At 37.6% G+C, this 27513-nt stretch overlaps 1 protein-coding gene across 3 annotated transcripts; it reads right to left on the reverse strand.

Moving 5' to 3' along the window:
* Positions 1-134: 134 nt before the first annotated feature.
* Positions 135-8149, reverse strand: trpm1b (transient receptor potential cation channel, subfamily M, member 1b). 3 transcript variants are annotated; one of them, XM_053491221.1, is made up of 9 exons: positions 7935-8149; positions 2962-3038; positions 2232-2415; positions 1905-2118; positions 1692-1816; positions 1445-1616; positions 819-993; positions 620-755; positions 135-199 (listed from the first exon to the last, which is right to left on the reverse strand). In XM_053491221.1, the coding sequence occupies exons 1-9, from the start codon at positions 8010-8012 to the stop codon at positions 161-163; spliced, it is 1200 nt and encodes a 399-aa protein (XP_053347196.1). In that variant the 5' UTR covers positions 8013-8149; the 3' UTR covers positions 135-160. The 3 variants fall into 3 exon arrangements, with proteins under 3 accessions (XP_053347196.1, XP_053347194.1, XP_053347195.1); XM_053491219.1 differs by lacking the exon at positions 135-199 and having other exon boundaries at positions 227-755; positions 7935-8148; XM_053491220.1 differs by lacking the exon at positions 135-199 and having other exon boundaries at positions 227-743; positions 7935-8146.
* Positions 8150-27513: the final 19364 nt, after the last annotated feature.

Below are 27513 nucleotides of genomic sequence, written 5' to 3' on the forward strand. Positions count from 1 at the left end.
TATATGTCTATGTGGCTACGTTTAGGAAACTAAATGAACCTACATTTGCTGAGGATCTGAGTTACATATGAGCTATAATTAGACATGAAGGATGTCAGAGTTAAAGCAGCACACACAGTTTGGGAAAAGATTTTGGAATGTAGACTTTATTTACAAATGATTACATGGAGATGACTATTCTTTTTACCAGTACAAATGACTGCATGGAACATACACAAATGAAAATGCACAGTGACAATGACAGTGAGAATCAGGTGGGTGTTTATTCAGGAAAAGTTGCATGAAATACAAACAAATGATAATCTTTAAGAAAGATTTTTAAAAAACAAAACATTTTGTGGAACATTCTATGAGTCACTACAGTATGCTACTATTTAATTACAAATTACCCCAGTTCTATAGTAGAGTAAGATAACTACAGTATGTGACAGTAATATACAGTATTTGACCCCAATATGACAATGATGGTCCCAACACTCAAGGCCAAATTCTCTCCACTTTTAACAGTTCAGCAATCACTCTTAATGTAATTTAGTTAAGAGTGCATTTAAAATGTTGGGGGACAAATATAACTATGTTTTTCTGCTAATTGCTTTAATTGTTTAATAGACATACTCACCAGCTCTCTTCTCTTCATGCATTCCATGATCATAAAGAAGATCTGCTGTGACTGGCTCTTGCTGTAGTTAAAAGTCTTCTGAATGCTGACCAGTAGCTGGTCCCGAGCATCATCACTTATTGTCCTGGAAATAAAACTGCATATTTTACTCTACTAACAGTTATCAGCCTTAACTGTTTTGATTAAATACTACTCTTACCCCTCATTTTCTGAGTGTTTGTGGGCAAAGGAGAGGATGTCTGATGCTCGGCCACTACCGTCACACACCACGACAGGCACAGGAGGTTCCTCCCGCAAGCTTTCCAGCACCACAGTGATCATGTTTGGGCCTCCTTCTACGATTAGGCATACTAGTGGCACACCCTGTCCTAGCCCTCAAACACACCAAAATAAATAGGATAAGACAAAAGTACAGTATTTGGTAGTAACAGGAATAGCTTAATGCCATGTCACAGATTTCAGATTACCCAGAGCATGTGAAATATAAGATGAAAGAAACAGGTCATTTTAATTAATCAATGGATATAGTGCAGTATACTGTGCCTTAACCTGATTATCATGTGATGTGAGTGGTGACAGCTGAGCATCCCTTTGCTGTCCCTGCCTTATTCCAAACTCCAGGCATAGGATGACAAAGGGAAACCCACAGGTCACAGACAAGAGCCTCCCGTCCCACACAACGAGTTTTTATATACAGGTCAAAAGGGTTCTAAAATCATTTTTAAACTAACAAAATGTAGCCATGACAGATATTTCAGTTAAGGAGCTCTGTGACGCATTAGCAACAAATGGCACAGCATTACAGGACTGCATGTACATGCTTACGGGTGTTAATCTTCTGCAGAGAGATGTGCTTCTCCAGCTGTCTACGCAGTTTGACCTCTGCCCCATACTTCCCACATGTACCATTATCACACAAGATGAAATGAGAGTGGCTGCTGTTGAGAACAGCAAGCTTGCTCAGGGGGTTGGACATTGTCTGGTAAGGTCTGGTCACCTGAAAAAAAAAATTTTAACTCAGCATCCAGTAAATGAGTGAGAATACTACTCTATAAATTGTGCTTAGTCTCACATCTCTTCCAATGAGATCCTCCTTGCTTTCTAGGATTCCCCATGGTGCGATCCCAATGGCACAGACTTTCCCTCTGGATTTAGAGGAGTGGTCTTTCAATGCATCTCCCACGTGACGTATCACACCTAAATGTTAATATAGCAAATTATATGAAGTGTCATATGTGGAGTATGAGAGTAAAGCATGTTAGGCCTGTCTGGTAAATATACCCACCTGTGTTAATTCCTGCAGTGAAGATCCATGCTCCTGTAGTTATTGCAGCTTTGATCAGGCCTTTACCAAAAACCTGCTTAAGTCTAGGCTGCAGGTCGAAATTTTGGAGTCCTCCATGAACAGATATGAGAAGTGTGGGCAGCTCTAAATGCCAGTCTTTCACCATGAGGTGTAACAAGTTATTTGGTTTAGTGTCATAAGACACTCTAATGTACTGAAAAAAAGATTTTAATTATCATCAATGATCACTTTTTTAATTCAGGACTAGGGTTAATTTATATTACATGTAAGCATACTTTAAGAAATGTGATGAAATACACCACGTACCATGGCCTTGTTGACAAATCCTCCTCCTTGAAACTCGATGGTGCCATAAGCATCAGTAGAGGAAACCCGTGTGTGTTTGAGTACACTCCATTTCTCTTGAGGTGGGTTCACCTGCACTAGCATGTCCTCCTTTTTTTCAGTTTGAAAGGGCCCATGCTGGTTCATCAAATGACCACAGGCACACCTTAGGGATAAATAAAAAAAAAAAGATTTTTTAGCAAAGAGTTTAATATTGTGTCTATATAAAGTTAATTGATGTGATAAAGCACTTAGTTTTAACTTGTTTGTATAGCAAAGGAAAAATATCAGGTTCCTTGATGTAGACCATCTGGGACTAAGCGGCACTATTTAATAAATGTTTCTATGCACACAATAGCTATTTACTCTGGCAGCCATCCACCTTCCTGGGTTAGGGGAGAAGCCTAAAGCCCCCTTTACTGCACCATAGAAAGCAACTTATTGCTCAATATGCCCATAGCAGTATGATCATATTTTTAGAAACCTCTCATACACCCATAAAACCAACCATATTATTTTAATAAGTTACATCTCAGTTGGGTGTGGTACGACCCATTATTTTTCATCTTCAGTTTAGTTTGAGTGATTTGGAATTACACTTTGATTGTTCCTTAATGAAATAATTTGTAATATTTGTTCACATCAGTGATCACATCATATCAAAGCTGATAATTTTTTTAGACTACTGCCTCATTTTGTCAGATAAGCTTACCGAGTTGGATCTTTAGACGGAATGATGTGAACGCATTCTCTTTTCTGAAATGTCCTCTCAATCCAAGCTTTCAGCCCCTGCAAATGAAATGAGAATATGTACACATTTACATATTTAATTCAAATTGTCACACATGTGGCTACAGTTAATTATGGTCATTTTAGTCTGTACATTTTCTTTCTGGTTAAATGCATTAAAACTCCTGATTCTAGTAGTCTAGTAATACTAAATGAATAATAAGTAGTACAGTAAATGATGTAAATATAAAAACATCATACATGCGCAGGCTAAAGATGGTAAAAGATTTTAAAGCTCCAGTCACTGTCTGATGCTATAACTGTAATGTATAATTTTATTCATAATTACTAAAAATGTATTCCATTAAAGTAAAAGTCATGGGGTAGTATTGGTGTTGAGAGAGATAGATATAAATAAATTCATGAATAAAGGGAAATTGGAAGCAGAAGCTACTAATCACGTTAACACCATATTTGGTTTGACCTGAAATTATTAGTGCATAGCAAATTAGACCTCGGATCTGCTCTCCACATTGTCAGTGCCCTCTTTTCCATTTAAAAAAAGAGAAGAAACAAAAGAAAGCTAAAAAAAGTTCTTATTTTTTTAAGGACATGTCAGATCCTGCAAAGACAGGTTTTTGATTGTGCTCAACTCAGTGTAACTGAATGAAAATAAATTTCCTTTTGACCAGGCCTTTTTTTTTCAGTTCCGTCCTAATTAAGCTAAAAGCCTTTGAAGCAAATCTCTCTTGGACATTTAAATGGAGAGAACTGGACAAGCGGGTGAGAAACAGTTAGTTATAACCCTGTGTAACCCATGACTCACCCCCTGCTATTCTTCTGCACAAAGTCATTATCCAGAAAGCAAGAAAGAAGTCCAGACTAAACTTTTTAACGCTTCTGAAGTTTTAAAATATCACATCTTGTTTTCTAGCACAAATTTTTATAGTTAGAAAGTTAGAAATAAGTTATTAAATGATGTTGAATTATAATAAACACAATTACACCACATCTTTTCATAACATCAAGCTTCAAACATTATAATACACAGTTGCAAAAAGCACATTAAAGATATTGTGTTACATGCAAATCATTAATTCTAGCCCATATTTCCACAAGAAATTGCCACAGTAAACACTCAGTCACAGCATTACTATGCAATGGTTTTCTAAATCTCAGAAACTGAAAGCAAATCCTACCTGTGTAGCCTATCATGTTAAAGAGAGAGCAGGAGAGGAATCGGGGCTCTCAGCTTTCAGCATCAGTGTCCTCTTTCCTGCTTCTCTAGTCAGGGCAGCTCTTTCTCTCTCGCTCTCTCTCAGTGTGTCAGCACCCACTGAATCCTACTGGACATGAACCTTCACCACTTTATGAGGGGCTGTTCATATGATCACCATGTGAGCAAGCTCTTTGTTCACAGTCTCATGATTCCATTTCAAGGTAATCCTTTTGGGAGTCCCATGACCCCTCTCTCTGTGCCTAAAGGGTATTTTCATCCCTTGCTAGAACAAGGAGAGTAGCAAATCTGCTTTGATAGTCTCAACCCCCCCCCCCCCCTCCCTGTCTTAATCTTCCAATTCCTGTGTTTTTTTATGGATTTCATCTTAGCGTAGCAGCTCAAAGACAGAGTCCGATGGGGTAACTGCTAGAGAGTTGAGAGTTGATATTGTATTAAAAAAGTGGGGGTAACATCAAGAGAAGTAGCTGTGGATAGTACTGTGAGGTTCCTGACTTGTATCCATCCTCAACTACTTTCACTTCAACATTCATTTGCATAATTGAGGGAATTGGTCCAGACATCCTAATACGAGAAAAATCCTCTTGTTAAGAAATGACTGGACTCCAGCTGGAGATAAGGTCATCCTTTGCTAATTGCTGTTAAGAACTTTTCTATCAACCATATTATGATGGAGTAAAACTGACAGAATTCAGTCTTGACTAGATTAACATCAGATAGTTTATATGCACAAATACTGATTTGAATATAAAAAAATATCTGAAAATAAAAGTATTCCTATTAGTATTAATAAATATGAAAATAGATTAAATGCTAGGGCTTTCACAGTCAACCCAACTGTGGGAGATTTTGGAGTGATATGTTAGACAGTGCTGTTTACAATCTTTATTAAAACACTTCTTTTGGAAGAATGTTATTTATCCTTATAGTAAAGTTCCAGAGACATGTAGAATGCCATGTGCATTGAAGCTCTTCTGGTGGTTTTCTTCATCCTTTTATTTCTACACTACAAACCTGTTAATAGAATGATGAAAAAATATAAATTGTATATTAAATAAAGAGCAGCATTCAGATTTTATGAAAAAATAATATGCACTTCCTCATGCACTTTAAAAGAGTTCTGCATGCTTTATCTTTGGTATGCACTATTAAAATATGTATACTGCATTAATAGTGGATTATAAAAATTGACATTCAATACTTTCCCGAGTTGATTTCTATTTTTTTCAATTTAGTTTTTTTTTTTTATCATTGTTTGTGATTTCCTGCAGAGAGGAAATTAGCTTTTTTTTTAAGCAGCATGTGGATGCTTAGTACTGTGGTCAACAAGTTGTTAATTATGTCTGAAAAAAAAAAAAGGCTACTAGCTTGTGCTCGTGGTCAGTAATTGTGACGCACTTTCTTTAGCTTACTTACCCTTGTTAGACGCATCAATTAAAACCCAAATCCCTTCAGAACTCATGGATTCATTTGTTTTCTAAGAAAATGCACAAAACCCCTGGACAAGAAGGAATAAATTCCTCAGGGGGATAAGATTGTTTTGCCCCAAATAAATTAATAAAGCCATAACAATCCTGGCAACAATTAACATTATTTACTTATTTCATAAGTCATAAGTAGAAGCTGTTGCTCAAAACAAAGAGGCATTTATACATGATTAGGCATGGCTCTGAGATTTCTGAAAACGGATTTTTTAAAATAAATTAAAGATCTTTTTTTTAATTATCTAAATGAAATTTAACTTATGATTTTTTAAAAATAGAGGACTAAAGAAACGATTCTTAAAATAAATTAATATTTAAGGATTTTCTTACATTCAGCTTTTTACCTTAATAGGAAATAATATATTTTTTTAATGGTTCTGTTTTCTTTCTGATGGTTTCCTGTTTTCTTTCCCCCATGGTTTAATGTTTCTAATTTGATCTGCTTCTATTACATGCAAAGATTAATGTTTCTATTACATGCAAAGATGAATTTAGTGTGTATATAAATTTTTTTAAATATATATAAATTAACTTTTTTAGGTTTAATTTAAGATAGATAAATTGGTGAAAATAGGGGAGGCAATCTAAGATGTGGTTGATGTGTGATAATTAAAGCGAATAATTACATATCAGTGTGTTTACACATTATATGACCTTAAAACTATCCAATACGTGAAAGGTTTGTATTCACATATAATATATACACTTAATACTAAATGAATTCATGCTATACATTGAATTATGTGTCTGAAGCAGGCATTTCAGCGCCTGCAGTTTTATTTCTTAGTCATCCTGGAAGCGCAAAGTCACACAGCTGCCATTGATGGCAAGTTTGACTTAATTTGCTTTAACTCACTAAATTGTGTCTCCCTATCCATCTCTAAAAAGATTCATTGTGTCTGTGGTTTAAAATCCAGTTACCATCATCACATGGGCACAACATGCCTCTGTTTAGCCGTGGAGTCATAAGATACATTTTCTGTCTACATCTACTGTAAGTATAAGTATCTATTTTCTGGGAGGAGGGGAACATGACATATTATAAAAGGTTGGTTTATACATTAGAGATGATTTAAAACCATGTTAATACCAATAGTGTAAAATTTAAAACGATGTGACTTAAACTAAAAAAATGTATGAAATTAAAGTTAATCTGTGTTAACATGTGTCATTCCATGTATTACTGTGGCTCTAGAAATCTCTGCATTCTTTAAACTTTTACCTTAGACAAATAAAAAAAAATGCCTCGTGAGCCTAAATTAAAAACATTATTAGCCATATTATAAGTAAAGCATAACACCATATATAGCATTTTGACATCAGAGAGTAAAGGGCTAAATCTGAGCCCTATACTCAGCCATTATATAAGATGAGAGTTGGGGGTGACAGTTACTTTGTGCTGGTTTTGAGAATGGTTCAGAGGTTTCTGATAGGGTTAAGAAGGTCAAGTTAAAGGTTTGAACAGAAAAACAAGTAGCAAAGCGCTTTCGAATGAACCCGTTCCTCTTGTGCGGTGGTGAATCACATGCTCGAACAAACATTACTGCTCTCACAGTGCACAAAACCACTGCCAACTGCAGTTTATGCCCAGCCATTACTTTCCAGTAATATATCCCAGATAACTGGAATTACCCTTGTTTCACAAGACTGTAATAGAAATAAAGCTATATGTCAATTACAGATCCGGAACTGACAAGCCGCTGTTATTTAACACAAGACAAAACCAACTCTTAAGACTGCAAACTATTTTCTATCATTTTCAATCATCTAGATATGCTTTATTATAAAACAAAACATTTATTCATATTTATATTAATTTTCTATTACATTGATCAATCAAGGCAAATTGAAAAACATTTATTAATCTCGGTGATAGTAGTGTAGCACATAAATGTAAAACCACTTAAATGGTTAATTTGAAGAAGTACTGAATGCTGTAGGTTATTTTAAAGACAAACTGTGAAGGGGGGAGAGAAAAAAAGTTTCCTAAAATGCATTATAAAAATTCCTGGTTTGCTAAAAAAAAAGATAAAATCTAATTTCTCAAAATAACTGTTTCCTTTTAAATATACTGTGTTGCTCATATCTCTGTACATATGCCTCTTAGGTTCTCAGGTTTAAACTCTAAACCTAGCAGATCTGGCCAGCGTCTATCACTGGCATCTGTTAAGTTTCTGCTTAACACTAAATCCACTACGTATGAACCCGTTTATGACTCCATCAGCAAACTCTTACCTTCTGGGAGCCAGAGCTGGTGCGACTGATAGAGGCCCTTTTAAAAGAGCCACTTGTTTTTCTTGCTCCTCTCTCCATGAGTCTTTCATACACTCATGCCTGTCCTGCACATGACCAAGAGCCCACGTCGTTACGAAACCACACGGTGCCTATATCAAAGCTACAGCAACTGTATCTCACAAAATTGTCTGTTTTGTCTCTCAGCCCAATGCTTCTAACTGACAAGATAGACAGGAACAAGGGATAAAAATCATTTGCTGACAAGCTCAACACATAGACCCCATTTCCTCCGCCTGGCACACTATAATCAGGCTTAATGCACCGAGCTCTTGGAAGCATCTGACTTTAATGGATGGAGATTTCATAAATGGTTATAGAACATAAACCTATTTTAGGATACCATGGCCCTGAAAAAAATGACTTGGATACTTAAGGTTTGAGAAGGAGAGACAGATGGACTATAGAAAAATAAAAAGCCAGGGTGAGACTGATGTCATTTGTTAGGCAGAGTGTGTTCCTGATTTTACACCTGATTATTCTGCATAAGCCTGCATGGGCTTAGGAAGGAAGCTAAACACACACACACACACACACACACACACACCCACACACACACACCATACACTAATCAAGAAATATTGATTACTGATTTCGAGAATAGGAGTAACACTGCCGGCATTTGATTTTAAATTAAACTCACACAGAGAATCTATGTCCTTAAAGTTAAATACTCATTATATGTCAGTGGTTTGGGTAAGTCTGTTTTCTTTTTGATTGTTTCTTTTTTTAATAATAGAACTTTCATGGATTCACGGCAGAGAAAAGTTTAAAGCATCCATGTTGAAAATTTGCCCATAGGGTCAAATGTGGCCTGCAGCTACTGTAGATGTTGCTTGGATTGTTTTTTTTTGTTTTTTTTTCAATGTACGAAATGTGGCATGGTGGCCAACACTCCTTCACCTAATGACAAAAGCAAACTTTGTTAATACAGTTAACTGAAAGAGCTTTTTATTCTGTGAGTTCATTCATTTAATCATCTACTATACTGCCTATCCTGTGTAAAGAGTCAAGCGTCAGGGTGCCTGAAGCCAGGATACTTAAAGCACAAAATGCCAATCCATTACAGAGCATGTGCTCACACACACACTACAGAAATTTGTGAATGCCAATTAGCCTAAACTGCATGTCTTTGTACTGCAGGAGGAAACTGGAGTACCAGGAGTTAATCCACCAAGCACAGGGAGAAGATGCAAACTACACACATCCCCAAGGCAGGAATCAAACCCTGGACTCTGGAGGTGGACCCCCACAATGCTAACCATTATGCCGCTTTCCCGCCCTATGACACATCTGTAAATTTAATCACTGAATGATTGTTAGTCCTGACTCCATATAAAAAGTGCAACGTTAACAGTGAGAAGGGGCAATTTCTTAAATAAAGCAAACAAGAAAAAAATTTTTTTATTGAGAGTCATAGCAAGTGCCATCTAAGAAGTGAAGATAATTCCATTCAATTTTGGTCCCTTAAACACATGGGCAAGAAAAAACAACTAAAAACTTTAACTTTTACACATTTCACCCAATTCTTGTGTAAGTAACCTAAAAATTAAAGCTGAAAATTTGTGGCAAATTTCATATATAAGATTTGGTGACTGACCCTTAAAGGAACAAGTCCACCCTCTTCTGGCCATTGTCATAACTACAATAGAAAGGTGCATATGAAAAAATATTATTACACTTTAATTCGGAGTTACTCATATTTATTATATTCTGTTTTTTCGTAAAATAAGATTCCGTGAAGTGTTAATAGCGAGAATGTAGCAGAGATCACTAACTAGCTACCGTGTGTAAACTTTGCACACAAAGACACTGCAGTCACCAAGCACATATACTGTACATCATCTCATCTTAAGAGGATTAGTCATAAGGTAATCCACCCCAAGACAAGTGCTATACAAATATTTACACAACACACACACACACACACACACATTACTAAATCCTAAACGAAACATACGAATCACATAGTGTTATAAAACTTATAAAGCAGATTTAGAATTCCATCCTATGTTAACAGAAGCCTCGGGAAAGCTTAGCTTGTGTTGTAAAAGTATAACTGTGCCAATCAAGGAATTCCAGTGTAGCATTCCTTTTACCACAGTAATATCTCACTAGTGTATGTAAATCAAATGTCCAGGTCTTGGAAATCACATATCCACATGAAGGCACACTTTTCTTATATGTTTTTCTTAGGCAAACATAAAAAATACGGTAAATACACAAAATACACTCCATATCACTTTTTTACAGTCCTACCTGCATTTACTATTGCCTTAAAATAATCCATAGTCCCTCTCATTAAGAAGACACAAATGAGCTCGATGATGTGCCTATCACTCTCCGTTTATCGGTCACTGTGTCTAATGCCACATGCTCGTACTGAGCAAATCTGAAGACTTGCGTCACACACACACCACAAAATGAGGCTACCCTTTCCAACATTTATCAAGTTTACACAAAACTCCTGTCATAAAACAAAATACAAAAAAACACTACGCTTTATATTTAAAATAGGCTATGTTTGTGGAATACAAACACCCATTTCAAATAAAAACACCCATTTTTGTTTACAACACCCATTTTCAACCCTAATCATCATTCACATATCCCTGAAAATGATACATAGTAGATGCCAGTAGATAGTAGTGCTCCTTTTCGTGAGTGAGCAGACCCGTAGAGACATGGACTCCACTAGACCTCTAAAGGCATGCTGTGGTATCTGGCACCAAGATGTCAGTAGACAGATCCTTTAAGTTGTAAGGTGGGGCCTCCGAGATTCAGACTTGTTTTTCCCAGCACATCCTGCAGATGCCCTATTGGATTGTGATCTGGAGAATTTAGAGATCAACACCTCAAACTCATCATTGAAATCTGCAAACCATTAGTGAATCATTTTTGCAGTGTGGTAGGGTACATTATCCTGCTGAAAGGGGCCACTGCCATCAGGGAATGCCTTTCCCATGAGGGGGTGGAACACGTCAGCAGCAATGTTTAGGTAGGTGGTATATATCAAAATAACATCCCCATGAATAGCAGGTCATTGCCCAGAGCATCATACTGCCTCTGCTGCCTTCTTCCCACAGCACATCCTTGTGCCATCTCTTCCCCAGCAGTTCACATGCATCTGGACACCCACAAGACCAGGCCACCTTCTTCCAATGCTTGATGGTCCAGTTCTGATGCTCACATGCCCATTTTAGCCACCTTTGGCAGTGGCCATGGGGCAGCATAGGCACCAAAACCAGTCTTTAGTTACACAGCCCCATGTGCAAAAAACTGTGTTTTGACACCTTAACTTTTTTCAAAATATGAGCTTTTCTATTGGAACATTCTACGACAGCTGTAGTTCAGGAATGACCCACTCTGACTCTCCTGCCTTGCCATCACAGTTTGGCCCTTGTCAAGCTCACTCAGCTCCTTATGCTTCTTTATTTTTATCTGCTTTCAACACATTAACTCCATGGACAAAATGTTCCCTTGTATATCACCTAATATATCACACCCTCTTACAGGTGCCATTGTAATGAGTTGATCAATGTTACTCACGTCATCTGTCAGTGGTCAAAATGTTATTGCTGATTTTTTTATTTATTTTTGTGTGTGTGTGTGTGTGTGTGTGTGTAAGGTACAAAATATAATATTTAATGTTATTTTACAATTTTGATATATATACTAGTAAATATCTGGTAAAATATATGATCTGAATGAATGTCCCTCTCTTACTCACTCACTCATCTTCTATACCGCTTCATCCTGTATTCAGGGTTAATATCACATAAATTCATGAATTTTGACTGTTTTGCCAAGTTGTTGTTATTAAGATCATTATCCACCAGAGGACGTGCAAGAGGTGCAGTTGTTAGGTTGATCAACCCCAGAGAGATGCTCCAGCATGACCTCATTGTCCCTATTGTCCTTTGTATGAATGTATTGTAGGTCTAAAAAAACTTGGATAAATGACACCAGACAGCGATGGCTTAATGAGTCCATGCTAAATTTAAATTAATTTGTTTTTCTTTTCTTTATATAATATTTTTTTCTCCTTTTTTATTTTTATAGGTTTATTCCTCACCTCAGGCACAATGTGGTTTGTTCAAGTAAGGCCAAAGCAGGTGAAGAGACTAACTCGGACTTGTAGTTAGAGGTCAAGGTTCAGGGTTTAATATGAGGGAAATTCCTCTCACTCGTCAGTAAATCCTAAGTCCATCCTAGTGTCTGTCTCTCTTTCTCTCTATCATCCTAATTAAGAGTTATGAACAAGCTTGTTTATTGCGAATCCCCATGCCTTTTCTATTTCTGTTTCAACAGTTAGAGCTTAATCCTAACAGACTTTTTTTATTTGCTCCAGAGAAGAAAAGGCATGACAAGCACTAACTTGTGCACAGAGGGCTATGTTGTTTTCCATGTAGCCCATCCCTCACCTCACATGCTTGTATTGTTGTGATTTCTACTTGTTAATTTGCAAATGTTTTTCTCTTCGTGACATGTCTCATTGTTGAAGGCGGGTAAGGGAGCAAATAGGGAACAGCTGTTACGCAGGTTGAAACCAAAAATTGGCTCCATATGCAAAAAAACAATTGAAAAACAGCATGGAAAAGGGGCCTAATTTAGGTCTTTTCAGTGGCCTGATGTACCAGAATGAAGCAGACAAAAGCCAAGAGGAGGGATACTGTTATTTGATCAGATTACATGTGGCTGTGGGGCTGCATGGCTAGTCAATAATGCAGCAGGTGTCTGCCTTACCTGTGAGAGCCGACAGATCCACCTGGTTGGTATGGAGACAGACTACAGGCCCTGCAGGGACAATGAGTGCATAGTAAGTTCAGTCCCTTAACTGGCTTTGTGTGTGTGTGTGTGCTTGTATGACAGAAGAAGACAGATATAAGGAGAAGGCATGTGAATGTGTTATACATTCATTTTTGAACCTGCTAAAGAATGTAACTTCTTCACGTCTTCACGTGAAAACAAAAACATCTTTTGGCTCTCGTATCAGTAAAGTCAGAGTGAGTGTAATGGTTGTGTGTTAAGAGATAAGCTTTACTCTGTTTGGGTTTCACTGTACGGTTATTGAGAATGTATGTCAAGCACTGAGAGACTCTAGAGTGGAAAAGAGGCATTAGCATGGAAAGGATACTTGGGCATGTCAGGGCACGTCACCCAGCTAGTGTTTAGAAAGATTTTTCCATGTCTGAAAAGTGGAGCGCTGGAGATGAACCTGTGTTCAAAATGCAGGTTCAGCTAATCAGTTTAAGAAATCAGACAGAGTCAGTTAAGACAGCAGACAGATGTAGAAAAATTCTGAACATTTGGAGTAAGTGTGTTGATGATAAGACAGTTTCTAAATGGTCAGAGTAACGTTAAAGCCAAACAGATGATAGTTTTATATACATCTTTACACAAATAAGTCATGCCTGACAATACATTAGTGTGTGTCTATAATGTTAAATGTATCAAATGTCTGTGTAAAAACAAAGTCATGCAATATTGTACAATAGTGCTCTTTGTAGACCTTGGAGCCATCCTGGGACATTACTGTATAATCACCTGTGTGCACACAATTATGTCCTGTATCATGGTGCATGTGTGTGAACCTAAGTAAAAGTGAAAGAAGGTGTACACATATCTGTATCAGTACTATACACTCTTTTCTCTAAATTAGTCAGATTAGTCTACAAACTTACTGGGTTTTATTTGTACTTGTGTTGTACATAAAACTGATTGAGTTATGGGCCATGAGTGTGTAATCATTATCGTTTTTAATGTTTACCTCTGCAAATATTTCCTTTTGCATTCCTGGCAACAACGAGGCCACAACATTTGGCAATGTTTTCCTGTTGTCAAGGAACTGTCCAGAACTAACTACGCAAAAGAAGCTTATGAGCTGATTAAAAAAAAAAAAAAAACCCATAGTGAGTAATGCTGCCTCACAAAATTTCAGCCATATTACTGAATTACTCACAAATTAACGGACAAATTTAAAAACTGATTTATTTAAAAGTGGACACAACATAGACACTTTCTTAGATTTAGAAAACAAATACTACATTTGCTTTTGCACTTGTGAAAATGAGAAGGGGGGACCCCATATTTTCAGAATGAGGACCATCAGCAGCTGGTTTTGTCGAATTGTTGCTAGTGAGCAAGCCCCAACAACGTAGTAAAAATAAGGAAAAAAGTGATGAGGATGACTGAGTGTTTCCTGCGAGGACTGATCAGGGCACAGAGGAAAAAAGGCCAATACAGAGACACAAAGAAAAGCATTATATCATTGTATGTATGTAAAGACAATTAAACATGCAATAATTTGCAAATACTTGCCAGGGGGGTTGAACCAACTGAAGCAAGCAGGTGTTCTCCATGAAGTGAAACTCCTGTGGTGGCGTGTATATCTTTATAGCTTGAAAGGTGTCAGGCTCTACTCTGGTTTATTGGGGTAGATACAGATTGGGTGGGGGTGGCTTGGAGCCAGGAGAATTAGAGAAAGGACAGAGCATCATAGAGGAGGTGTTTGAGGCTCACAAAAGAAGGAGTGGCTCTGAAAACCTGCAGATGGCAAAAAAAAAAAAAAAAAGTGCCACCTGTGGCTGAAATGAAGTTTGCTCTAAGGCTATGGTTGAAGTTTTGCTCTCTCATATTAGCAATTTGGGTTCATTAAAGTATAGTCTAATTTATTGAAATAAATGTAATATATATTATAATATATTATTCTGTACTGTTTTTCACCACATAGCTGTTTAATGCTTTTTTTTCTCCTTGACTTGCCCCAGCACACACTGTGCCAATAAGGACCAATGTAAATATTTCTTATAAACCTATTCCAGCAAAGAAATCCATCTGAATGATTATCATCTCTTGTACCTGACTTTGTGTAGACTTTAATAAAATCATTGGACCAGCTCTACATGTTAAAACCTCAGTAAGATTTGTTATAATAAAAACTGCAAACTGGACAAAATTTGAGAGCAATTTTCACCAGCAGAGGGATTTGAGGGCATGTGGCGCAGTCATCCGCAAGCTATAAATCCAGCAGCTTACCATGACCTTTCACCCATCCCTATTCAATTCAGCTGGATGTCACAATTTATCCACAACAAGGAAGGCCTTCTCTCTCTGGTGTGAAGTGTCTTAAACCCTCTGGGATTTCAGTAAACTAAGTCCTCTTTGGTCTAACCCTATTTCAAGGCTCAGTTGGAGAAGATTTACCTCACAGACTGTGGAGAAGAGAGAACTTCAAGGCCTTTAGTGCTTGTGTCAGCTGTGTAAACTTCCAGTATCAAACCACAATCCACAGTCCCCAGAGCCAGATGGTGGACCTGAGAGGCCTGGATTAAGCACATTATTTCCACTAGGTTTTTCCCGCATTGTGTTGATCCTCCAGAGGCCCTTCAGAAAGGTCAGTACTGGAAAAAGCCATTAAAACTTTTGCAAACAGTGTTTAGTTATCTTTTGCTGTAGACACCACACATTTTAGTGTATTGCCTGGACATTTATGTCAGTAAACTGCTGAGAGGAACAATGGTCATTTCCTTGTCTGCAAGACAGCACAGACTAAAATAACCCCAGACGTGGAGTGTGCTGTTGTTTCCCTATGTATGAGAAAAAGAGAAAACAAGTCTTCATTTAGGTCAGCATAGAAAGCTGACTTTTTCCAATACCTAGTATTAATGTTTATACAGCACTAAGCTGATAGCGACCAAAAGTAAAAGAGTCAATACAAGATAACAAAGCCACTTATATAGATGAAGGTAGACATGCAAACATTCAAAAAGGGAGATACAAACTTTAGATTTTTTTTACAGCCATGTTCAGAAGATAGCATCCCTCTTTTAATCATATGTGGTTTTGTGTAAAAACAAATCATGTGATTGTAGCAGTTCTATGTATTAGGCAAAGACAACGTCAAATAAAACAACAATAAAATCACAGTGCCATTATTTATTTAACAAAAATGAAGCAAATCTGAATACGTGAACAATACTAAGTACCCCCATTGCTGCTTCCACAGGATTTAAAATTATCATCAGCAGGTGTGCACAGATCTATAAACGCAGAAGTTGACAGTTTGCTGGATCTGGATCATGGATCGTTCTGGATCATTTTGGTGTTTATTAATGCCAATACAAAAGCAATGGTCTTAGAGAAGCAATTGTTGCTGCACATCAATCTGAAAAGGGTTATAAAACCATTTCCAAGCAATTTGGACTTCAATGTTGTACAATGATTTTTTTTTTTATTCACAGGAGAAAGGTATTCAAGACAGCTGCTAATCTTCCCAGGAGTGTACATCCCAGCACATTCAACTAATTTAAGATTAGACTGAGCATGTTAAATTTTAAAGTCCATGAAAGCACAATTCGAAGAAGGCTGAACAAGTACTGTTTGTTTGGAAAGGTTGCCTGGAAAAAGATTCTTCTGTCTAACGAGATGATGTAAGCATTACCTATTTTTTGCAAAACTGAATCGGTGTAGGGGTGATGATTTGGGCTCATTTTGCAGCTATAGGACTTGGGCACTTTGCAGTCATTGAGCTCATCACAGTATACCACGGTAGGCAAATGTGAAGTCATCTGTTGAACAGGACAAAGTTTGGTCAAAAATAGGTCATGCAATAGGTCAACAATCCAAAGCACCCCAGTAAATCTACATTAGAATGGCTGAAAAATCAAGGTTTTGGAATGGCCTAGTCAAAGTCTAGACCTTAGCCCAATTGAAATGCTGTGGTAGGACCTTAAGAGAGCTGCTTATAAGCTCAATGAGCTTATTGATGCTTATTGTATCAATGTTTTAAAGAGGAATAGACCAAAATGATGTGAGAGACTGATAAAGTCATCTTCATGGTGGAGTGAAACCATCCCCAGACACTGGACACATTCCAAAGAAACACACAGGGCATCCATGTAACAAAATTATGACAGGGGAGAGAGGGGGAGACCAGAAAAGGAGAGATAATAGTTAGGTATGGTCACAGTCACATAATGTATAGTGTGAATGTATATTTAGTGTAGCGTGTAGAGCAGGGACTCCGGCAGGACTAACTATGACAGCATAACTAAAAGGGAGAGCCAGAAGAAAACACAGACATGAAGGCTCCCTGAAATGTAATGCAAACAATCACCTCACCATCAACAAACCTAAGTGATCAATGAGAGTAGGGAAGACATCATCTAAACATACCAGTTCACCTAATACTCTATGTCCATGAGTCCCCCAGATTTGCTCCTTTACCTAAGGCAAATCTATTTACAAAAATGCTTGATTAAATAAATAGGTTTTTAGGCTTAAACACTGAGACTGTGTCTAAGTCCCGAACACTATTTGGAAGGCTATTCCATAACTTTGGGGCTTTGTAAGAAAAAGCTCTGCCTCCTACTGTAGTTTTCATAATACGCGGTACTGACAAGCAGCCTGCATCCTTTAATCGAAGTAGGCGTGGCTGATCGTAACACACTAGCAGTTCAGTCAGATACTGTGGTGCAAGACTATTTAATCCTTTATATGTCAAAAGTAGTATTTTAAAATTAATGCGAAAACTCACAGGGAGCCAATTAAGTGAAGATAAGATAAAGGTGATGTGTTTGTATCTTCTGGTTCTAGTGAGGACTCTCACTGCTGCATTCTGGAATAACTGAAGCTTGTTTATGCACCTAGTTAAACAACCAGACAGTAAGGCATAACAATAGTCCAAACGAGAGGTGGTAAAAGCATGAACTAGTTTTTCTGCATCATTTACGTACAGTAGATTTCCTTAATTTGGCAATATTTCTGAGGTGAAAGAATGCTATCTTGGCAATATTATCTACATGAGCTTCAAATAAAAGATTAGAATCTATAATCACACCGAGGTCTCTTACTGTTGCACTAGATAAAACAGAAAGGCCATCTAAAGTTACAGTGTAATTAAAATCTTGCTTCTAGCTGCATGCAGTCCTATGACTAAAACTTCTGTCTTATCAGGATTAAGCAGAACGAAGTTAATTAGCATCCAGTCTCTTATATTCTTTACGCATTGTTCAACTTTAGCAAGCTGTTTTTTCTCATCTGGTTTTGCTGAGACATAAAACTGTGTCATCAGCAAAACAATGAAAACCAATACTATGCTTACAGATTATGTTGCCCAAAGGAAGCATGTAAAGGGAAAAAAGTAGTAGGCCTAAAACTGAACCCTGTGGAACCCCAAACTCCACTAGAGAACATGCAGAATAATCACCATTTAAATCTATACTGATAACGATCAGTTAAATAGGATCTGAGTCAGGATGTTGGGAGGGCTGTTTCCCTAATTCCTACTACATTTTCTAATCTGTAAAGAATACTATAATCAATAGTGTCAAAAGTTGCACTGAGATCGAGTAATACAAGCATTAGCGAGGTCTATGGTAAAAGGGTAGTGTTATTGGGATAGTGGAAAAAGAAATTTTTAAAGGAGGGAGGAAGGAAAGAAGGGGAGGAAAGAAGTGAGGATGTGGAAGTGGAGGAAGTGAGGATTTTTTTTCTGTTTTGTCTTGTCATTTGTTTTTTTTTTCTGAAAGCTCTAAAACTTTCTGTCACTAAAACAAATTCCTTGTACTGTACGTGCAAGCGTACTTGGCAATAAAGCTCTTTGTGATTCTGATTCTGTTGTGCACGTACAGGTCCAGAGGCCGTGTCCAGCGAGCACTTGGCTGGCATGTGATTGCGGCGGCGGAGTGGCAAAGTGGATCTGCATTTTCCTCTTTAGCGGCTGGGTCGTAAAGGCTGGCTCTCGGGCGAAAGTAAAAGTGCTAGGGCAGCTCGAGCAGTTCTTTAGCCACTGTCTCTTGTCCGGCAATCATTTGACGATGTACAGTCTGCCTGCCTTTAAAGTTCCGCTCACATGCAACTCTTCCATTGATGTCCCCCATGCTTTCTCCTTGATCCCAAATTTCCAGAACCTAGAGCTAAGCTCCACGCCTTGCTCTTAAAGAGCAGAGCAAGCCCGAGGTCCATCGATGTTCATCTTCCACCAGCCGTGCCAGATTCAGTGGCCCCACCCCTTTACACACCTGCTGAAGGAGAGGCAGCATGCCAAATGAGCTCTTTGGAGTGAGTGAGAAGCAAAAAATTATATAGACATACGCCTGCCACCAATGCATCTGTGACAGTATATATAAGATGTAATGTAGTGCCAGCATTAATTGCAATGTCACAAAAAAAATAAAATAATAAATTATATTTATTTCAGCATCAGTTTAATTATCTTGACACACTTAATCACGATACATCATGATCACATGGTTTTACAGAAGGTCACTGTAAGGAAGGACACAAACAAATCTGGAATAATCTGCTGAGTTCAAAGATCATTATATACAGTAATTTACACCAATCAGGCATAACAGTAACACCACATAACATTAACATATTAAGATTGATTATCAATTATATAGCAGGGAACTGGTAACAGGATCATGGGCACACCTATACGCACAGGGATCAAAAGCCAGTTAATGCTGGTTACAAAAGTATGTGACACCTAATGAACCACAGCCCATCATGGATGGAGCCCACAATACTTTGTGTTGTAACGTTACGGCTGATGGAAGTATACGAAGTTATCATTTACTTATATGGAATGAGACACCAGGCCATGACAGGGCAGACGCACTGACATGGCCATTCACATACTGGTTAGCATAGTCATTTTAGCTACTGGTAAGCTTGTATGAGGTGAAGCATTTTATACTATATTTAGACATACCAGACTGTGTATAATAGAGACCTCTTTATATACTGTATATTCATCCAGTAATGTACAAACCAGTATATCAGAAGTAAAACATATTATGGCAGAAAGGAATTTTAATAATTTTGTACTAGAGACATTGCGGTATACTACATGGTGCATTTGCTTTACTGAAATTAAATTTGTTCCAGGATGTTCTGACATGGGCATAGCCTTTTACTCAGCTTTTAAACATGAATACACTTGAAATGTAAAGCATGTAATTGTGGGTGCACTGTGGAGCTTACAACAAGGACCAATATGTCTGTGATCATACAGGCAGGTTATTATCTAGCTCACAGACAAACAGCACAGGAACATTTGGGTGGAGATAGGGCCAAAGACAATTGCTGTTTATCAGAGGAGCAAGCACTCTTGGTTACAAGCCACAGTTAAGATGCAAGGATAAGAGAAATAGGGAATGAAAATAACTTTTAAAAAAGGACACAGACTTCATAGTGTCATCTTCTGAGAATGTACGGCTCGAAGTTTACAGAGGGAAATGCTTTCTGCACAAGATTTAGGACAAAAAAAGAGAACTAATGGAGCACCGAGTTTTAGTTTTCTCCTGTTTACAAAAATGGCACTTAGCACAAACTCAGTATTTTTTTTTTTAGCACAAACAGTTTTTGCACGGGGCACGGGTTTGTCAATATGTTTTGAACTTTGAAAAAGCCCCTCTCAGAGACAGTTTATAAGCATATGTGTAATCTTGCTGATGATAGCAGTTTTGCCCTGTATTTATAAATCCTTAAATGTGTCTTCTATTAATTGGAAGTGAGCTGGGAAATCTGAGCTACAGATGGTGCAGAGACCCCCAGCTAATCAGGATGAGTTGAGATAATTGGCTATGGTTTGGGTGAGTCCAAATCTATAGGACTACCTGCTCAAACAGGCTTTAGATCACACTGGGTGCTATTCTGAACAAAGGTGTCATTAGGAAATTGCTAATCTTTTATGTTGTTTGTGAAAAAATAAAGACATCTTTAGCTCTGGAAACTGTGTTTAAAGATTTATGTACCTGTGAAACAGCATAGATTTTTAGCCCTGTGTGCAGTGGGCAATTTAAAGTCAGATTTTTTTGTCATAGACAAATGTCTTTTTTATTATAGGTTGAGATGGCGGTTTCCAGAATGTGTTCATTTGCAGCTGATTTAGTGCAATTTGCAAATTTTGATTAAATTCGTAGTTTAAATGCTGCTAAAAAGCAACTGTTGCTTCATTATCTATTACACAACATAATTAGTTTGTTATCTAGCTTGCTTTGATTTTGACTATTAAAGTTAAGTTAGCTTGAGAAACAAAATTAGCTTAGCTAACCAATTAGCTATCACTATAAGTACAGTCAGGTGGAGTGGTGTGTTTTAGGTTAGCTTAACGCTGCTAAATTAGATCATGCCATGTGTGTTAGCCACTTGCAGGTCTGTTTATTTGCTTCTTCTATTTTACCTTTTTTAAAGTGTAAAAAGTTGTACCTTATCATTGGGAGCAAAATACTGGTTAACCAAAATCCTCTTTCGAACCAAGGAACCTTAAATGATGGTCCCTGATATGTTAAATGCAGCAGCAATCAGCCCAGGGGTAAAAATTTCCCCAGTTAAATCAACTCACTCTAAGGGATAATTAGAGTCAGCTGACTGAACACAGCCAGGCTTGATTGCAGTGCCGCTCAATATAAACCTCATGTATTTGAGGTTAAGTTGCCAGTCCGAAGACTCAACAAGTCTATTATGCCATGATCAAAGGAAATGAGCTGAAGCTAAAGTGTACTTGGGATACCAAGCAAGACAAGGATCTGAACACAAAAACAAATCCATGTCAGAATTACTAGAAAACAATAAAAGTAATAATTGTATGGTGACATCAAATTTAAGGTTAGAAGACAAATGGGTGTGCTGTCATAGGAAAATAATATTCTTATGCAATAACAATTTGCCAGTTATTAGATTTTATTAGTAGACAGACAGACAGACAGATAGGTGGATACTTTATTGATCCCGAAAGAAGTTCCAGTAATTCAGCAGCAATAGAGGCAGTAACACAAGGACAGGTTGTGGATGTGATTGCATACTGTATATCTTACATATATTTAGTAGACACAGGATAATATGAGAACTGACCAGACATTACTGGTGCAGTGCTAAGAACAAAAACTACAAGATTTATAAGAAGCATATAAATAAAGCATATAAATCACTAGTTGATATTATAATAATAAATCACAAAAAATGTAACATGCAATCTCTTCCTCATAAGTCTATTTTTTTTCTCCTGAATTTAAAAAGACACAAGTGCATCTTGGTATGTTACATTAAAACTGGAAACTGCAAACTCCTATGTCGTGAAGACGTCATTTACCGACAGTTAGTAAATTCTAAAACCTGAAAGTCTTTGCATAAAAGATTAACTGATGCAAAATATCACAACACATTGCTACATTATAATCAATAATTATACATTTTGATTTAACACTTCATAACATTCACAGGCCCCCATATTTTGATTAAGCTATTCCAGGAAAAAAGGGGGGACTGTTCATTAATAGCCTTACATTATGTATCCTACAAGGCCCTATAAATTAGTTATTTTTACATTTGGCAGGCACCCTTATTCACAAATTTTATACCTCAGTATACATTGGAGTAGTTAAGTATTAAAGGCCTTACTCAAGGGCCCAACGTGGCCTTAGTGGTGCTGGGTTTTGACCTTGGGACCTTCTAATCAATAGACCAACACCTTAATTACTGAGCTACCCCTGCTTATTTTAGAATCAGTGACATATTATAAGAAAAACATTAATATCCTGTTAAACTATCGTCAGTATATTACTCTATTGTCAGAGCTGAAAATAAAACACCATCTGACTAATCAGATATGAGATTTCAGCAGGGCTATTGGTTGCATGAGCACTAATAAAGAAAGAAAAATAAGAAAGGCATGTGAAGTATTCTTTAAACTACTGCTTGAACTATTGTTTTACAAACTGATAAGTGGCTTTTGATTAAAGATTATCAGTCTAGTATCTACTGTAAAATAGGGTCATAGTCACATAGCCACCGATAGTGCATCTTTTTTAGTTTTTTTTTTTTGTAGACGTTTACTGCCTTACTTGTGAACAATATAACATTGATAAAAGCTTGACATTCGCTGGAAGAGAACAAAAACACATATCAACATTATGCTGGCAGAACAGTATGAACCCGTGCTTTGATAATAACAATAAAAAAAAAACTAAATAAAAAGTGAGACTTGCAACTTATAACTTAAGGGCTCAGTACACACAGTTGTTATTCCAGTTCTGCTGTGTACCTCTGTCTGGTACAGAGACATAGCACTCACCTTCCATAGGGGTTGATGTCTCACTCATAATTGTCAGTGGGCGTGTTTGGAGTTGCACTATAATTTGCATGGTGCCTATCGTCTGGGTGAGGCTGTGCTGAGCCGTAGAGCACTGATGTGGGTCACTAAGGCCTGTAATTGCTGGTTTGATAAACTATGCAGAACTGAGAGATATACAGATATACTGTCTGAGGCATTCTTTTCCTTTAACAATGCTGACAACACTATATAACTTTTAGATGTCCACTAGATGCAACAACACGATTCTTGTGTAATTTTGTAATACAAATCTAGCAGTGGCGGCTGGTGAAAATTTTTCCTGGTGGGGCTGATGTGACAAAATATTTCTTTGCTTAGTCCAATATTAGAATTAAAATCAGTCAGACGATGATTACAATTACCAGTAATGATTTAATCTCCTCCTCAAAATCACCAGTTTCACAGATAAAGTAAATGAACAAATTTCCATTGTATAATACGCCATGCATTCTTAAGAGAGTATCAAATACAATAATCAACATCAAAGGGTATGATCAGCTGGATCACCTTTTAAGCAAAGTTGCATCTCAAAGTGGTTCACACAAAGAAAAACAGTTTTAAAAATGCAATTTAACACAACAGTCTAAAACGGGTATATTAATAAGGATCTCACCGAATTTGGTGGAAACTGCTCTTCGCTCGTTAAGTTCGCCATCATTACTCTGATTGACCGCGCCTCTCTCTGATTGGCCGCGCCTCAAAAGAAAAAAAAAACTTAAATCTCGCGGTATTTTCTGCGGCTTGGGGCAGAATTTCCAGCGCCCCAAGACCATAAAATTCTGAGAACCTGATTGGCCGCATATTTATTAATTTACCCTAGCAACAGCTACATGACTGGCTATTTGGCTGCACTCAGGGGCGCTTTTTCTCAGCGCCCCATGACAGAAACGATACAAGTCTGTCTGTGGAAATTCACTGTTGAATGAATGCCACTAGGTGGGAAATGTTGTATATGTTATTCATATCGCATGTAGGCACATACTGGTGGGTAAACCGAATTTAAAAACTTAATTTGTAAAAAATATATTTTACATTTTTAGCCCCTCTTATTAGGGAGGGCGGTGCCCCAGCGCCCCCTATGGGCCGGCCGCCACTGAAATCTAGTATTACATAAGGTCACCGGTATGTGACATTGAACCTTAAGAGGAAGTGGTTAAGCGTGCGTCAACACCTACTCTTTGTTCCCTCTTACTGAAAATCAAGTGGTGTACAGATGTACTTACACAGAAAATACACTTCCATAGCGTGATATGTGTGGTTATTAATCAAGCAAATATGCAATAAAGAAATTTGCATTGACACGGTTGGCCTGGATTCGTTGTAGCAAGCTTGGCCAAGTTTCGAATTAAACCCCCACTCTGCGAAACACTGAGGTTAGCGACTGGGAGAATTACCTCCCTCTGTCTGTCTGTCTGTCTATCTCACTCATTCCCTTCCTCCCCCTTTCCACTATCCTCCCCTTTTCCCAAGGGCTGGGCCAAGCTCCCACTGCAACTCGGCAACTATGAAGCCTGTGAATGGGGGAAGGGATGAGGTCACCATCAACAGTTATGCTTCTTTGTTGGACGGCATAAGCCCAAACTGTTTAAATTAGTAAAATAAAGCTTAGTGTACGATTATAAAACCAACTTCTTTGTGTTGAAAAGTTTCTTAATTTATGGTTATTCCAATGATTGCTAATTGTCTCATATTATATCCCTAGGGCACATTTTCTCACAGGCTAATTGTGAAATAGAGGGTGTGATGTGATGACACCATACTTTCTGAGTTAATTTACTCCATTCCTTTTGAAATGAACACTCTCAAAGTAATAATATCAAGTCTTGCATAGAAAAGTGTGTTGATTTAAGACACTTAACAATGGCTGTCCCTTCCTGAAGGTCATATAGCTTTGCGTATGTTATTCATAAATGTGCAGAGTTGCAGAAATGCAGAATGTGCCATTATGAGCCATTTCAACACGTTCAACATAATGTCATACAGTATTAAGTTAATATGCTGAAATTCAGCTACCCTTTTAACCCTGTTGAGTGCAGCCAACAGAAAGATGACATGATAATATTTATGTTCACATGCAAGGGCCTAAAGATATGGCCATTTGCTGACTAAGGGGAGCTGGTTTATCTTTAAAAGCCACCAGTAGTTTAATTCAGCTTTGGATGAACTCCAGTGACTAATATCTGTAGTCATCATTTGCAGGGCAGTTTTACGTCGTGACTTGGTGCCTTTATTCTTTTTCCCCCATATTGTATACCATGTGTTGGGTAGAGAAAATGCTAACTCCATGCACTCAGACTTGGTGATGCAAGGCAGCAGTGCTAAACAGTGACTCAAGGTGATTCCCTGACTTGTTGGAAATCTTTGAAAATTAGAAATGAAAGACAAGCTGCGAACAAGTTATTAAACCGGAATAATCACATATTACATAATAACGATGATGACACAGCACTAGCAGGTCGAAGCTGATATATACCAGAATCACACATGCATAAATAAAATTTTTATAGTAACACTCTCAAGATAGGAGTTTATCAATATTTCCATTCGTAGGCTAATGCGTTTGAGTCTGAATGTAGAATTAGAGCTTCGAGCGGTGAGAGATGCATTGTGGTGCACGCTGCTGCTGCTGACTTTGTGTTTCATAACTGTGTATGTGGCTGCGGGCGCGCGCGCGCTGAGTCCCATCGCGTGTCTAGCGCGGCGCTCAGAGCACAATCCTCTGACGCAGGGGGAGCTATTAATATCACAGGAACGGGATGTTCTCGGCAGCGCCGGGTTCACCAGAGGACAAACGCTGAACGACATTCGGGGACTGTTGCGCATTGGGTTGTGTGTGTGTGTTTTTTGCAGAGCTGTGTGGGTAAAATGACGTCTGTACATCATGTGTTTTGGTCTGCACGGTCGCGCTTGGTGTGACTCGCAGGGCAAAACGAAGAAAAGGTCTCTTCTGAGGACAGAAGCGGAAGACGCAATGCAAGCTTTAAAGCCCCGCCCACTCCCGAACCCGCTGACCTGTTGCTCTCCCTTCAAAACAAACACCCGAGAACGCGCGCCCACGTGGGGGGCGTGTGGGTGTGGGTGTGAGCTGCTCACGAGCGCTTGCTTTCCCGCGGAACACCCTTTTTATTCAGGCAATTATCCGAGGTAGTGCAAGCAAGTAAGGGCACGGAGAAGGTCATTGTCATACAGTGTCGTATACGCACCTGAACATATGTTTTGGCACCCCAAACGAATGGGCAAAATTGATTACGTTACAATAAACATTATTTTATAAACTAAATTTTCATTACATATTTTCTAAAAAAAAAAAAAAGTAAATCCAATGTATGGAAACTTATCGACAAACGTTTTAATAAATGGTCATGGGAGGAAAATGACACCCACAAAAATACCTGTTTTTACACTACAGTCCATATAGTGTACCATGTCTAAAAGGGGTAAAATGTAAAGTGCGAGATAAACATTATGGAGAAAAAAACTTTCTGCACAAGTGAAACTAGCTGGCTGTGTTTCTGCATGAGACAGGTAACAAATATTTAAAATATTTTAAAACTAATTAATACAATAAATACCACTTAAAACAATCAGGCTATAAAAGAAAGTTTAAATAAAATATAGAAGACACACATAATTATTTGTGCATTTATTTGTACATAATTATACATGACCAGGAATTCAGCTAATTTATTTATTGTATTGTGCATTAATTAAAATTAGGACATTTTATCCTCTTAAAGAGAGCCTACACTAAAAAAAGATTCTGGGTTTGTGTACCTTTTACATATTAATATTCTGTCTATTTTACAAATTAGTTTAACCTTAACATGCCACATTTTACCATTATTCATTTTTATTCGACTTTCATATTTTACTTGAGGGGAAATGTAACCTTGGACTGGTGAAATTGTTTTGTTCCAACATGGGATGTGGCTCAGTCATGATATGGTGTGAGTGACAGCATAAACACTTATGTTTAGATTAGAAAATCAATGCAACTTTTGTGTGTTTGTCAGCCATAAAGTAACAAGTCTCTATTTAAAGTTTTACACAATTTCTAATCCGGATTAGTGTTAGGGGAAATGATAATAGAATGTGTTTCCCATATTAAGTCCCGTATACTATGCTCTTGAGCAACAAGCTGGCCTCCTGGCCATAATAGCAATCAATTCCCACGACACAAAAACATGTTAGCAGCTGCTGTACTCATTTTTGTCTTGTTCAGGCTTTTTATTCAGTTGAGTTTTTTTTTATTTTATAAAAGACACAATATTACATGTAGTTTAAATAAACACAGATATAGGAAAAGTGCATATGCTGGTTAAATATAGGTTGTAAGATTGCAATAAGTGGTCAATTTTGCCTGCTTATTAAGTTGTATTTCTACATGTTGGATTCTTTTGT

Source organism: Clarias gariepinus, chromosome 2 (assembly GCF_024256425.1).
Source record: "Clarias gariepinus isolate MV-2021 ecotype Netherlands chromosome 2, CGAR_prim_01v2, whole genome shotgun sequence".
NCBI classification, from domain to species: Eukaryota; Metazoa; Chordata; class Actinopteri; order Siluriformes; family Clariidae; genus Clarias; species Clarias gariepinus.